We start from the raw sequence: 14,365 nt of genomic DNA on the forward strand, positions 1-14,365 counted from the left end.
GCTTAGCATTGCTTAGTAGACTGGAGGCTAGAGAGGCTACAATCTTTATGCTAATCTCAGCTAACTTCCTGTTAAGTACAAGTTTTGATGATGAAAGCCACCTCTCTATCTTAGTAAAGTTTTTCTTTTTTCTTCCTCCTGTATGACTTACTGCAGGTCAGACTATTTTTCCTTAGCATTTCCCAAAGAGACACACTCCACCCAGAGACAAGCGCTAGCTAACCATCTCTTCCTCTCAGATCTAACCAGAACAATTCTCCAAATGACTGTCAACAGGGGTGTTAGCAACAGGATTAAAAGATTCTCTCACTTGTCAAAAACAGTTGTGTTCAATACTCCCATGCACATAAAAGCTGGACAAGCAGGTGATAATGTGTCACAAACAGTCTCACAGGCCACCAACAGCATCTACTTAAAGGGGAAAAACAGGTTATGATAATTTTGTATAATGACTTTCTTTATGTAGTTGTGCCAAAGTGCTGTGCTTGTGCCTCCTAATGGTAATAACACCTGGGTACTTAGACATATTGTTTTTTTGCTTGGAGTGATGTTTCTTTTTTTATTACCTCTCATAATTGAAGTTGCTGACTGTGCTAAATGGCTCTGTGAGGAAAGATGAAATTCAGAGGTTGTTGGAAGTAAGATGTTATTGTGTGGGGTTTTCAGTCTCTCTCAAAATGAGAGTGACTTAAGGTAGAGCATTCAGTACCTACACTCTGCTGTACTGCTGCGAATGCTAAAACTGGGGTGGTTTGATTTTTGTCTGTCTTAAAGAGATGATAATAACAACCACTCTACAGCTCTGGAAGCTTGAGTTCACTTTAAGATTTATAAATTTGCACCTGTTTTCTGTAAAAATACAATAAATAAAAATTTCTACATAGAGAAGACAAACTAAAAAAGTGAAGTTTCAATACTCAGAGGTTCTCACTTCACACACACAGTTGTTTGTCCATTCAGAGACACTAGAAAAAAATGGTGGCACAAACATGTATGCAGAGTAAAAGGAAGTAGATATAAATAACTCATTCTAAGAGAACAAAATCATTACATTTATTTTAGTAAAGTGATACCATTAGAAACACAGATAGATGGATGGATGGATAGATTTGTTTTTAGCTTTATTGTTGTTACATATTGCACTTTAAGTTGGAGGACTTGTCGGTTTGCATTCTAACAGTTCTTGTCTGACAAGTTTTTACTAAACTTCACCAAGAGGCTTGGTTGCCTGCTGGGACCTTTAAGAATGCATAGGAAACATGGCAGCAAACAGCTTCCAGTTAACAAAGCCTGTAGATATGGAACAGAAATGCCATTTTGGGGAATCCTGACATCTGCAACATTTGCTTTGTTTTAGTCCCTATCATGTTGAATAGGAAATACAAAGTTCTTTAATGGCTAATTACGCCGCTATGTTCAGTGGCTGTCTGCCTTTTGGTGGTATACCCACTGCTTTGAAGGCTTTGAGGGCTTTATTTCCTTATTCTTTTTAAAACATGAGACAGTTTCCTGTTGTGGTCCATTATGATGCTACGGTGACGAGAGTAAACTAGAACAATAAAGTTGAAACATGCTGTAAAATTTTGTAGAGCTGAGGGGACTGTAAAGATTAAACATTTCAACTTTTATCAAAGCCAATTTAAACTGTGTATTTTAACAAGACAGAAAACTGTGCACATAATGAAAACGCACAGAAGGTTTGAGTGCAGGACTGTGCTATCAACAGCCGCATGTGTCTGCATTTTAAGATGTCTGTACCTTCAGGACTGAAAAAATAAGAGCTCCTGCAGAGAATGTAGACAGTTCTAGTGTTATGACAGCATGTTAAAAGCAGAAGACATGCACACACACACATACACAGTTTCTCCTTGGGCCAATGAAATGTGCAGCAAAACTCTCAGGCTGTCAGGCTGTGTTTACTGTGTTCTCTCTACCTGGATGACTATCTTCTCTCAGTCCGCCCTTCCTCTCATCCAGCTTCCTTCACAAATGCATCACTTTTCTGTTTATCCTCTCAACTACATGACAACTAGGACTCGTCTTGACTAGCTGACAGTGCAGCAAAAATACCATGTGTGAGGAAAATAAAGTTAATGTCAATCAAAGCCATTCCAGAAAAATAATTTCTTTAGTTTTATTTTCTCAGAGGTCTAACATCCATGTAATGGAGGTCACGGCAGCAGAATACCAAAGCAAAAACTGATCCACCGCTTTGAACTGTTAAGCTTTATGGCTTAGTCTAAAACATCTGTTGATAGAAGGGGAGACTGTTCTCTTATGTATGTGTGCATGGAGACTAAAATGTTTTAACACTGAACAGTGAGGACAGCGCTGGACTTTTGACCTCTTGGACGTGGTATTTACTCAGTGAAGAGATGATGGGATGATAAAGAGGTGCTTGTTGGTCTCCTTGGAGCAATTCCCTGGACATGAGGGAGTACAGGAGAATAAAAAAGGTAACAAAAACCACTGGTGCATACACAGTCCACCCTCACTTAACATTAGCAAACACAGAGACCCTGTCTGAAGTCGAGAGGGTGCTGACAATATTAAGTTGACAAGAGTATGAATTTATACTTGAAGTTAGTAGTAAACCCCAACATAAAACATGCAACTAGTTACTTTGGGTAACACAGTCACAGAGTAAAAAACAAGTACAGATATAGGAAGCTACTCCCAGCTGGCAACTTCATATTCGATCCTGTTTAAGTGATATCAGGAGAAAAGGACTCTGCTTCATGTTTAGTTTGGCACATGCATGCCTTCATCTGCAGTTTGTTATAGGAAGGCAGAGGGAGAGGAATGGAGGAGGAGCAAGAGGAGAAGAAATGGAGCACAGAAGGAGGAAGTTTGTACAAGGGGCAACGCAGCAGCTACATTCCTGCAACCGACGGCCGGGATTCTTCTAACTTCAATACCACCCCCATCAGACACATATACAAGATACGATGGAAACAAATCCTGTAAGCTTGGTGTTAACTGATAACAACAAATGAAACATGTTACCCTTTTAAGATAGTATCCTGCAAGAAAATACAGACAGCACAAGATGAACAACTTATTATTATTTTAATCAAATCTGCATAATATGTAAGATAAGATGGGTGGAACGGCTTAAAGGTTTCTGTGTATTATTTATTGTTTTCATGCTTTTGATTGGATTTCATGGCATCAAATCCAGACAAACCAAGGCAGTATTAACCACAATATGAGCTGGTCTGCTTTTAATGTCTTTGGACTGCTGCTGAGAGATTTATGGTGAGCTTCATCATGCAGCTCACAACTGACATAAAAATCAAAATACATACAAACTGTATATTCTGTCAAATATTTTCTTACCTTGACAAAACTTTGGAACAAATGGTGAGATTAGCTATTTTTAATTGTTTAGACTACTTGTTGCTGCTAATATTAAGATAAATTATAGCAAATTCTGAAATTCTTTATGGTGTATTTTCAGCTTTATGATAGTTTTGTACACATATTTAGCTTCACAGACTTTCTGCTGTATGTTGACAGGTAGTTTAAGGCTGAGTTATGGCAATATTCTCCTATACCTCCATAGCTATTCTCCAAAATTGTTCTCTAGCTCTGGCATGTAATCTGAGTTAATATCTATGGATTAAGGAAGGATTAGCCTGCACCTGTCCCTGTTATTGGACTCTTATGGATGCTCAAACACATCACGTCATCTGGCCCTTCTCCATGACTCACTATGCTGAGGGAAAAAGAGTCGACAAGGACACAGACTTCAGAAGTGAAGCTAAGATCAGAGAGTAATCCCTGGTTAAACACTGTGATAATGAAGAGAGCTCTCCTGCTTTCACTTCACTGCTTCATAGCTGTATTTAACTGCCCCTGGCCCTGCTTTAAGGTTCTGTTTCCAGTTGGATGATACCAAAGGGTCATTAATTACATTATTAGCTGTCATCCTTTAATATACAATGCATTTCTGCTGTTTAATCTCTCATACTTTCCACTGCCTTTGCCTGAGTGTATATGTGGAAAATTAAGTCAAAATGATCAAAGACTTAGGCTGCCTGAACTGGTTAGTAAAGCCTTTGTTTTTCTAAAACATGACCTTAATCTCAGAGAGGATGCTCAGGAGCAAACTGTAAAAACAGATCAAAGAGCTAATTGTTTTGGAGCAAACAGGAAAAATGATTCCATCAGCAATGAAGTTGTGGTTTGAACATGGCACCACTTAGCTCGAGTGTTCTCCTTTTTTTTCTCTCATGTAAATGTTTAAAGCAGATTAGCGCTTTGGGACAGAAATCATGACTACAGACTCGTTTCCAGTCTTCCTGTGTTACGGTGTAAATGTGCCTGAGTCACTGAGATTATCTGTGATGTTCCCTCCATGTTTCCCATCTATCAACCTGAATGCTGTCCTCATTTCCCATCGACATCAAACAAGCACATGACTACACCGTAAACAACTTGACATGTCAAAGTGTGGTGCAGTAGCAAAAATCTTAAAAGTTTCTTGGTAATGACCCACTGAGAATATAATTATGCACAATCACTGTCAGAGGCAACACTTTACCAAGTTGTTTTTAAGTAGTTGAAATACTTTTGCAAGGCTGCTGGTTGGGATTGGAGTTAATGCAGTAACTGGAATCTTCACTAAACAGTAACCTGCTCCGGGCAACGTGCATTTAAATTAAAGAAAAACTGGAACACACCAATTTTGAATATCCTGAAATTTAAAGTACTGGTTTTTTATTATATCCTCTTGACTACCAGGAAAAACAATACTGTCCAATCACATTTTTTTTGTTACCAAAAGGTACCAAAGCCCCACCCCTTCACATTTGGTATCATTGAAAAGCCCTAAACGTCCTCTGTAGATAGCAAAAGGAGTTAACTCAGTAGAATGCAGTGGGTGGGAGATATTCAGGTTTACAAATGTCCCCCACAGAGGACAAATTTGAACTACTGGTAGTCAGGAGGATATCTAAATCAGACTTTACATAATCCTTGCATTGGACCACATTAATGGTTACCGTTTTTGCTAACTCTCGTTACTGAAGTTCCTCTGCTTCCTCTACTTCTTCAGTTTTGCTTCCTATTTGTCCGTTTTTGTCTGGCAAAGCTTCCCCATGTTTAGAGAGCAGCCATTGTTGACTTAAACCAAAACAGCCCACTGAGAGATTGGACGAGACAGAGCGGCACAAAGACTTATAAACTTGACCTGACTTATTTTCCCGCTAGCCTCAACCACATTATCTTTTTTATTTTCAAGTTTCCTCAAACATGTTGACATGCTGTAAAGCACTGTGGGAATAATTTGACATTTTTGGAAAATATGCTGATTACTTTTGTTGCACAGATGTGAGCCCTGATGTCATTTGTTTCATTAGCTGTATAAGTCACAGGCATTAGCTAATTAGCTTAGCCTAGCATGACGATTACAGTTAGCTACAATTGTACCTTAGGGAATTGTTGATATACCACAAGTTATTTCTAGAAAATTGTTTTATAAGAAAAATAAATATTTTTTTGATATTCAAATTGTAAATTTACAAAAAGAAAAATCAAGTTTATAAGAATGATATAATATTTCTATGCTACCATGTTATGATTTTAACTTACAATTTGTGGTATGGAAGGAGTAGCACAAGTGTGTCGTTCAATGATAAACGCCTAAATCTTTTAAACACATAAATTAGTGCAATTCTCCCATTTCTTTTTTCTTATTTTCTTTTTCTTTTTCTTTTAAATCCCATGATATACCATTGTTGAAAGCACCTTGCCTTACTCATCAGCACATGTTCTATTTTCTTTATTCAGCACCACAGTCATATTTTGACTGTTTACTATGGAAAACTAGACAGCACAAATTTTTAGATTTGAGATGATAAATTACATCAAATCTGTTATCCGTGAGTCTCAATTCATCCATCAAATTTATGCAACTTCTTCTCCCCTCTCCTCCATCCTCTTGCCTCTAACTCAGAAATCATTCACAACCAAATATTGTTGAGTTTCTCAGAGGAGAGAGGAGCAAGGAGCAGGATACACCAGTGCATCTTTTGTTGGGAGTGTTTTTATCATTAAAAAAAACTAACAGGTTGTGTCAGATGAATTTTATATTATCAATTAATTAGAGAAAAACGCATACACACTGTCACAAAGACATTTGATGCTCATATGATGGAAATAATGAAATCCAGCAAGAAAATGACAGTGAAAAGATGCAGTTGTTAGACAACATATTTAAACAACATTGGTTTAAAATTATGGCACTGAAGAGGGAATATCTCATTTGGCTAATTTTCCTGTCTCGCCTGGTTCCCCCTTTTGACCTCACTTCCTCTGCTTGCATGGTGGGAGGGACTAAGACGGGAAAAGACGCATCAAGGGGAAGAATAGGGTGTGTGCCAGTGGGGAAATGGGATAAGGTGAATTTAGTTTCATTTAACTCTTAGAAAGAATGTGAGGAAATGTTTTTGTTTTTATCTAAAATTGCTTATCTATGCCTTTAAGGCTGAATTGTAAAAACAGGACTAAGAATAATATTAGAAAATGATATCTAATAAAAAAGAGACACAACTACAGGTGAGAAAGACAACACATCCTTTCCATATAAACTGTTATAGCCAGTCTAAGATACATCTATGATATAATAAACTAAGTAAGGAGAGAAATACACCTTAAAGAGGCAAGATTTTAACTTTAATGTTAAATATATTATATTTATGTACATTTACTCTAATGAACTGAATGTCAGAAAACGTTTCAATAAAGTATTTTACAGCTTATATCAGTTACTTTGATACTAAAGTTCATCCACTGTACTATTACAAAGTAAAACATAATTGTGACGGCATTTAAATCACAATTCAGATTTTTCTTTCTGCATCTAGTCACACAGACAGATCAGGCAAGTGCCGTCTATGCCGCCCATCTGCCATTCTCTACTTGAGATAAAGAGCAATTTTGCATGTCAGTGTCACTAACCCTGACTCAGAAGAGGAAACAGATCCAGTGTGATGTAGGGGTGAACAGAAGTGATACAAGACTTTCCATTCACAGATAACAATGCACATATATGAGAACGCTGTGAAAACAATAACACATGAGTTAATGCAATCTGATCTGTGACACAAACAGTGTGTTCAGCACGAGGGGCTACAGCGACTTCCTGAAGATAGCCGTGGCTCTTTCTGGGGTGTGTTTTTATATGCTGCTGCTGCAGTTCTCCTGTGACACACATCTTAGCAGCATATCATCTTGCTCCAGGCCAACACAATTTTTTCCCCTTTTTTTTCTTAGTGGAGAAAAGTTTGTTTTTCTCTCCTCAAATCTAATATTACTTAATTAGATAATGTACATAAAGTACAGTAGATGGAATTTCATGCAGCAATAATCACATATACGGTGTTAGCAGCACCTGGTGTGTTTAAATGCACCTGGGAAATCACATAACTATCAGATATTTGCAGTAAAATGAATTCTGCTGTTATTTTCCATGATCAAGACACAGGTTTAAACTATACATATATAAACTAACATGGGGGTGGAGAAGAAGATGTAAATTACTATAACATACAGAGTATTAAATAAAAAAAATGCTAAAATTATTGTCTATTTGCACATCCTGCAATGTGGAGCAGCCTTAGAACTACTTTGTGGTCTTATTTGTCATCAGTTGTAAAAGTAAAATTTCTGCTTTTTGCAAAACTGACAAAAACTGGGGTAAGGCTCACCCTCTACAAGACTCCAATGTGCTTTTACAAAATAAACTTCTACAGTTTATCTTTATGCTTATGTGCTGTCTGGTGATCAGTATAAACACATGATAAAAACAGAAGACCATTATTTAAGTTTGAGAGATGATCTGCACTGGCTGATTATTTTGAAGGAAATGATGCAGTTACCAATTTCAGAGTGGCAACTGTGTAAATATATATTATGGCAAATCATGACATGTGAATATTTATGATCACCTGTAGACAAGGCGAACAGACAGCAGAAAAGATCAGAGAAGAAGTTGATCTAAACCAGATATTGCTGGAATAGATCAACAATTTTCTTCCTCATTTATTTATATTAAATTGTTTCGCCATCAGAGGCAAATGTTCTGCTTTATAAATAACCCACATCAGCTACTGATACACCCATGCTGGTGGAACTCTGGAAAACATTTCTTTGCTGAGGCTCATGGGAACATTGGCCTCCAAGACAACAGCTGCATCACATTCCAGCTGCAACATAGCAACTCAAGACAATCTTTATGACCCCACAAGCAACTAGAAGCGTCTCTCTACTCAGCCAGATGTTTGAATGTATTATCTGTTTTTGATGCAAAACGCATTAAGCTGCACAAAGCAGATAAAACAACAAGGGAGCCAGACAAACAAGCAACAAACAGAATCCAATCAATTTAAAAAATGAAACACCTTGTTTACACTCCACATCTATTTTCATCACAGAAGGAAATCAGAGGAAATTAAATGGAAAACTATATATAAAGATATATATATATATATATATATATATATAGTAATTGTAATATGGAAAAACAAAACAAAAAACAAAAAAACTATTTTACACACACACACACACACACACACACACACACACACACACACACACACACACACACACACACACACACATATATATATATTTATATATTCCATCTTACAATATTATTATTCTTGTTATAAACCCTGCTGTGAATGTGATTAATATACTTAATGTATAACTAATGCATCAGCAGTGCAATACATACATTTTCCATTTTTTTAAATCCACCATGCAACCAAGGGGAAATGTAAAAAAAAAAAAACAAAAACATAAAGAAGAAGAGGAAGAATGCCTACATGTAATCAAAAGGAACAATCCATTAGATGCACTGATATATAGTGAAATCAGGAAATTTTAACAGTTTCATTTCTGCTTTTAAAGATTTTTGTTCTTGAAAGCTGCAAAAAAAATCCTCATTCATCTGGCCACAATCTGTCCTTTCTTGTCTGTGTTGTACTCTGATGTGCAGTCAATGTGGAAAAGTTTTTTTGTGAAAGAAGCTTGCACTTATTAGCCACAAGATCAAGGCAGTGTGTTTGCATGTGTCTTTGTACTCTCAGATGCATATGTGCATGTGTGTGCTCTAGATAAGTGAATGATAGAGTGGGGGGACTTCAAAGTGTCTCTTTCATCATAGAGAAGACATACAGACCAGGCACCCAAACATTGTGCTCTCTTAAGGTCTGGTTTAGTCACTTCTCTACTATAGAAACTAACATCGCATGGGCACAGGACTACAGTAAGATCTAGTTCAATCAAGAGGAAGTTAGCCTAACATTTTCCTCAACTATTTGTCTCCAGAAAGTTTATATCACATCCACAGCAGAGCAACAGATATGCAACTGTCCTCTACTTGATATACTGTTTGGCAAGTTACAGCAGTCCAGTTGGCAAAGAAAAATCAATAGGTTGAGGATGCAGAGATATTTCTTTTTCTCTCAATACAAGTAACTTCAGCAAAGCCTTGGGGGCAGATTTATCACTATAATCTGGCAGTTCAAACACTGCCAGCAGTACTGAGAGGCAGAAAAGCAGCAAAATGAACACATAGCTAGAGGGCATGGCCTAACAGAAGAAAAAGAAAAGGAAAAACAAGTAGTAGTTACGTAGTGCAAAAAAACTGACTTTACTGCTAAAGACAAAATACTTGCAGGCATTGTGCCAAGATGGTGGAACTCAGCAGGGTTTCACCCAACTGAGAACTGTCAAGTGTTGATGGTGCAATGTGAGAGTAGCATCACTTTGTGAATAGTGACACCAAACTGTTTTCTCACTGCTTGCATGAGCATAGAAACATGAGCAAAACCACAATCACAACAAAGAAGCGTTGCTATGGGGTTCTGAAAATATATTTACCAGAAAAGAAGTTCTCATGTGAACAGCAGAAAAAGTTAAATTATACTTTTATCAGGGGAGCTGATTCTTCTCTGGGTTGCTGTAACAGAATGTAGATAATAAATGTATACTAACACAAATATCCTAGCATGAAGCAGTTATAGTTATAGTATTTTCAACTACTAGACTGTACTTGAGGCCTGTGCTGTATAAGCGGCTAAAACTGCTGCATGGTGACTTTTTAAGCAGTTGTAGTATTTATTACCCCTGCTGGCAGACGGCCTGGTGCGGCTCCGAGACCGGCTTCGCTGACGCTGCAGTCGGGATTTGCCCAGGAATCTGTAGTAGTACGAGGGTCTCCCAGATCCCTTCCTAGTAATTCCAGCCATGGTGCTACTTTGAACTCACCAGCAACAAGATAAGGCAACAGCACTGAAAACAAGTCCTATTGTTATTGTTTTAGTTTAGATAAACTGCAGGCAAAGTTCTCATAAAGTCAAGCTCAATTTATCACAAACTTGCAGACATTCACATCCACTTAAGAGCCCTCATGGGTTGTTTCAGGTCCAAATCTCCTCCACTGTGAAACCATTTCCTTCTGCCGAAAGACGGGATTAAACCATTAAACATCCACTTCTGTGCAATGCACTGATTCCAGTCCCACAAGCTCAGACTGTTTCTCCTGTTCTGAACACTCCCCTCAAAGTTTCCCACACTGAGATCCCAGAGGCATGATGTCCGGAATACTGTGTGAGTGTGTATCCTGAATGACAGGAAAGCTGTTCCTGTTCCCTGTGCAAACCCTGTGCAAAAAAAAGTGCAGCAAAGGAATTTTCTACACAGTCAGAAAGCTAATCCCTATATTTCCTAAAGCAGTGAAATAGTCTCTTGTAATTCAGCTCTATACATCCAAAACCAGTGTAATCATCCCCCGTGAATCTGTGTGAGCATATGTTAGAGAACAAGGGGAGGAAGAGCGCTTGCACTGTGGTTGAGAACAGGAGAAAAGTTTGGGATGGCTAGAAAACACGCTGAGACAAGGCCCTCAAAGTGGAATGGAGTTAACAACACAACTGTCGGATTACAGCGTGTTTTACTCCCCTCCAGCAACCAAGATACTCAGTTACACACTCACACACCAGACATTATCTGGAGAAGTAAACAAGTCTGGCTTATTAAGTGTCAACGCTCCTCACTTTTACTGGCTCCTGATCCAGTTGGAGTTTCACTCCTGGTTTTACAACACATCCACTTTAATTTGCCTGCCTAGGCAAGAAAAGCATGACTGGGAGTGACAGCCTATCAGAAGCAGATGTAAATAAGTTGTTAAGACTGTTGAATAGCCAGTCACAGCGTTCTCTGAAAGAAGAGGGTCAGAGAGACAGACCATAGTCCACAACTAAATACAATGGCACAAAGGCACACAAAAGCACAATGGGCTTGAGTAGTTTCACTCTTTACAGGTTGTGTTTCTAACTTCACAAGACATTGCTTCATGCACACATTTGATGTATCTGCTGGCGTTATTTCATTGTGTAAATCAAATAACTACTGCAGAGTGTCTCCCCTGCCAATTTAATCTAGTAAACATTTTTAATTAGTGTGTGTGTGCTGATGCTGATGCCATCTTTTTTCCCTAATTTTATGTTATTAAAAAAAAAAAATTGTCCTTCAGACATTGGTCACTTTTCATGTTCATGATCTTCATGGCTTTATTCAGTCATGCCTTCAACAATGATGGGCAGAGATGTGGTGCTCTAAAGTCTTTTTTTTGTTGTACTTAATCTAAAAAATAAGGAAAATACATCTGAATCTATCTTAAGTTAAAAAACTACATGACTTGTGACAAGTTGTTCTTAACAGAGAAGCAATGTAAACATGGAGGCAGCCATTTTTTTCCTACTTCCGACAAACACGTAGCATTTAAAAAGGACGCGATTTTTAAGTTCTGACTTCTGCACATCGAGTGCAACATCAGTGTCCCAAAGTTCAGTCAGATTCATTCTTTACAAATAACTCTAGTTCCACAAAGGTAAGATGGTGATGGCCAAATAACAAACTCAATACTTCGAAAGAGACCACAAACTAATAAATCTTCCTTTTAAATGCAGTCTGTGAGTGCAGTCAATTTTCTGCATTATAGTCTGCCTTTTATAGACTATTTAGGTTATCATTTCACTGAAACCAGACACTAATATTTCATGAATTGAGATCACATTTGGCAAAGATATGTATGTACAAAGAAACATCTTTAGATCATAGTGTGAAATACACCATATGCTTTAATCACAAAAACACCTTGGATGTTAAAGGTTTTGGTGGGACAGACTCAATATTTTCTTTTTTAAAGGTGTGATACATGTAATGATGCCCTTTTCCTTCAAGTTATTAGTATTGTTATACTTATTTTATGTTTCAGCTGTCTGAGTATATTTTTTTATCTACACTATAATGTTTGCTTTTTTGAATATATAAATAAGTCAGCAACTTTTATGTGATGTGCTTCTATATTTACAGTGCAGAGTCAAAAGCCCTAACAAGGTTGATAAAGTTGAAAAATAAAATCCCATCCATTGATGGTAGCTCCATTAAACTTCTCATAGAGTGGAAATTAATTATGTGTAATAAAACATCAATGACCTCAAATGGAAATATACAAGAACAAAAGCATACATATGCATGATCACGAACAACAGCCCAAGAAACAGCCTCAACTTCAGCCTCATAATTGAAATATTCCACAGTTGCCGACAAGCATTTATTTCTTGATTGAGCCTAATCAAAGTCTCTCCTGCTCTTTTGCTCACCCCTCTGCATTATATTTCCTTCCGTCAGTGGCTGCTCAATTGCTCACTGTGATGCTGCTTGTTACTAGTGAGAGCAGTGGGGACCATTATGTTACATTCTGAGGAGTTTCTGTCATTACCTCAGCCCATAAACTTCCAGCAACAGAATGTTGCAGAGTGTGTGCCTCATACACAGGCTAGACTGTTTGCCTCCAGTTCCACAGAGAGTATTTAGTAGGTCCATTAGAAAGTATCCATCACTCAATGTTGAGCCAGAACCTCGTGCTGGGAAGCAAAGGGAATATAAAACCCTCTGGCTCCACATTGCTGCAAGTGGGCTCATGAGACACCCTAAACAAGTATGTTCTCACTTTAATGGGAAATCTGTAATATGCATGCTTTTGTGGTAAGGTCAGATAAATGCAAGCAAGTATGTAAACAAGTTTGTATCTGAACTCAAGTTGAATGTTGAATTATTCAATAGCAACACAGAAACTAGAGTCCCTTTCTCATTTCATGAGCAGACTGGTTTATCTGCTCTTCCCTAACTATTTGCTTAATAGTCTCTGTGGGAAAGCTACCTACAATGGGTTCTTGTTTGACAGGCCTGAAGTTTATTGACAGGCAGACCAGAGTATCAGGGTCATGAAGAGTTTGTGTGCTCATAGTGGGTCTCCTCTGGCTAGATGACAAAGATACTAGTGAGCAGTGAAAGGACCAGTACTAGGAAAAAGGCTGAATTAACCACAGACTTTTGTTTGAAGATGTAGCCAGCTGCACTTTGAGTGTCGATCCAAAAGCATTTTGAAAATTGTTTAGTGTAATGATGCTCTGTAGATGAAAACAACGAGAAAATGTTTTGGCTGATCGGGCTGTTGATTAAAATATAATCACGCTAGAAATTTGTTGAAAGATGCAAGCAAGCTGCTAAATTTTCAAACTGGGATTTTCACACACAACCAGCTCTAGGGTTTACACAGAATGGTTTCAAGAGAAAATATCCAGTGAGCAGCACTTTTCTGGACCAAAATGCCTTGTTGAAGTGAGACGTAAGCGAAGAATAGCCAGACCGGTTGGAGACGATAGAAAGGCAACAATAATGGTTACAACCAAGGTATGCAGAATACCATTTCTGAACACATAAGAGATCAAACCTTGAAGTAGACATTGTAGACAGTGCACATTTATGTAAAAAAATGTTATAAATCTTTGATTTTGGCTGATGTAATTTAGTTAAATTATTTTAATTTTTTTATTTGTATACTTGCACTTTTATACTCATCTTAATTCTTGTGGTATTCAGTGTTGACGGCAAAGTAAGACTTTCATTGTGCAGGGAAACCTGTTTTCTTACTGTTTATACATGACATGAAACCCTTTGAATTGAATTTAAATTGAGAAAAATATCGCCTGGTCTGATGAGTCTCCATTTCAAAGCTCAAATCATCCCCAACTGGTTTCTTGAACAGGACAGTTATCTGTTCTTCAGTGGTCTCCACAGTCACCAAAATCTCAATCCAGTAGAGCAGCTGTGGGATGTGGTGGAACGGGAGATTCTCATTGTGGATGCAGCCGACAAATCTGCAGCAACTGTGATGCTATCATGTCAAAATGGAGCTAAACCTCTGAGGAATGTTTCCACACCTTGTTGGATCTATGCTACCAGAACAAAGTCACAAATTTGGAATAAAGTCTCTCAAACCATTTTC

At 37.8% G+C, this 14,365-nt stretch overlaps 1 protein-coding gene across 7 annotated transcripts in view; it reads right to left on the reverse strand.

Moving 5' to 3' along the window:
- LOC121629996 (disabled homolog 2-interacting protein-like) overlaps window positions 1–14,365 on the reverse strand; it is a 148,951-nt gene that overhangs the window by 83,300 nt on the left and 51,286 nt on the right. For 2 of the 7 annotated variants that reach the window (XM_041970008.1, XM_041970007.1), the window contains exon 1: window positions 10,136–10,743. The exons of the other annotated variants lie outside the window; for them this stretch is intronic. In XM_041970008.1, the coding sequence (XP_041825942.1) occupies window positions 10,136–10,259 (124 nt within the window). In that variant the 5' untranslated portion in view covers window positions 10,260–10,743. Of the gene's footprint in view, window positions 1–10,135; window positions 10,744–14,365 lie in introns of those variants that run through there. 7 annotated transcript variants of the gene reach the window in all.

This window comes from Melanotaenia boesemani, chromosome 19 (assembly GCF_017639745.1).
Source record: "Melanotaenia boesemani isolate fMelBoe1 chromosome 19, fMelBoe1.pri, whole genome shotgun sequence".
NCBI classification, from domain to species: domain Eukaryota; kingdom Metazoa; phylum Chordata; class Actinopteri; order Atheriniformes; family Melanotaeniidae; genus Melanotaenia; species Melanotaenia boesemani.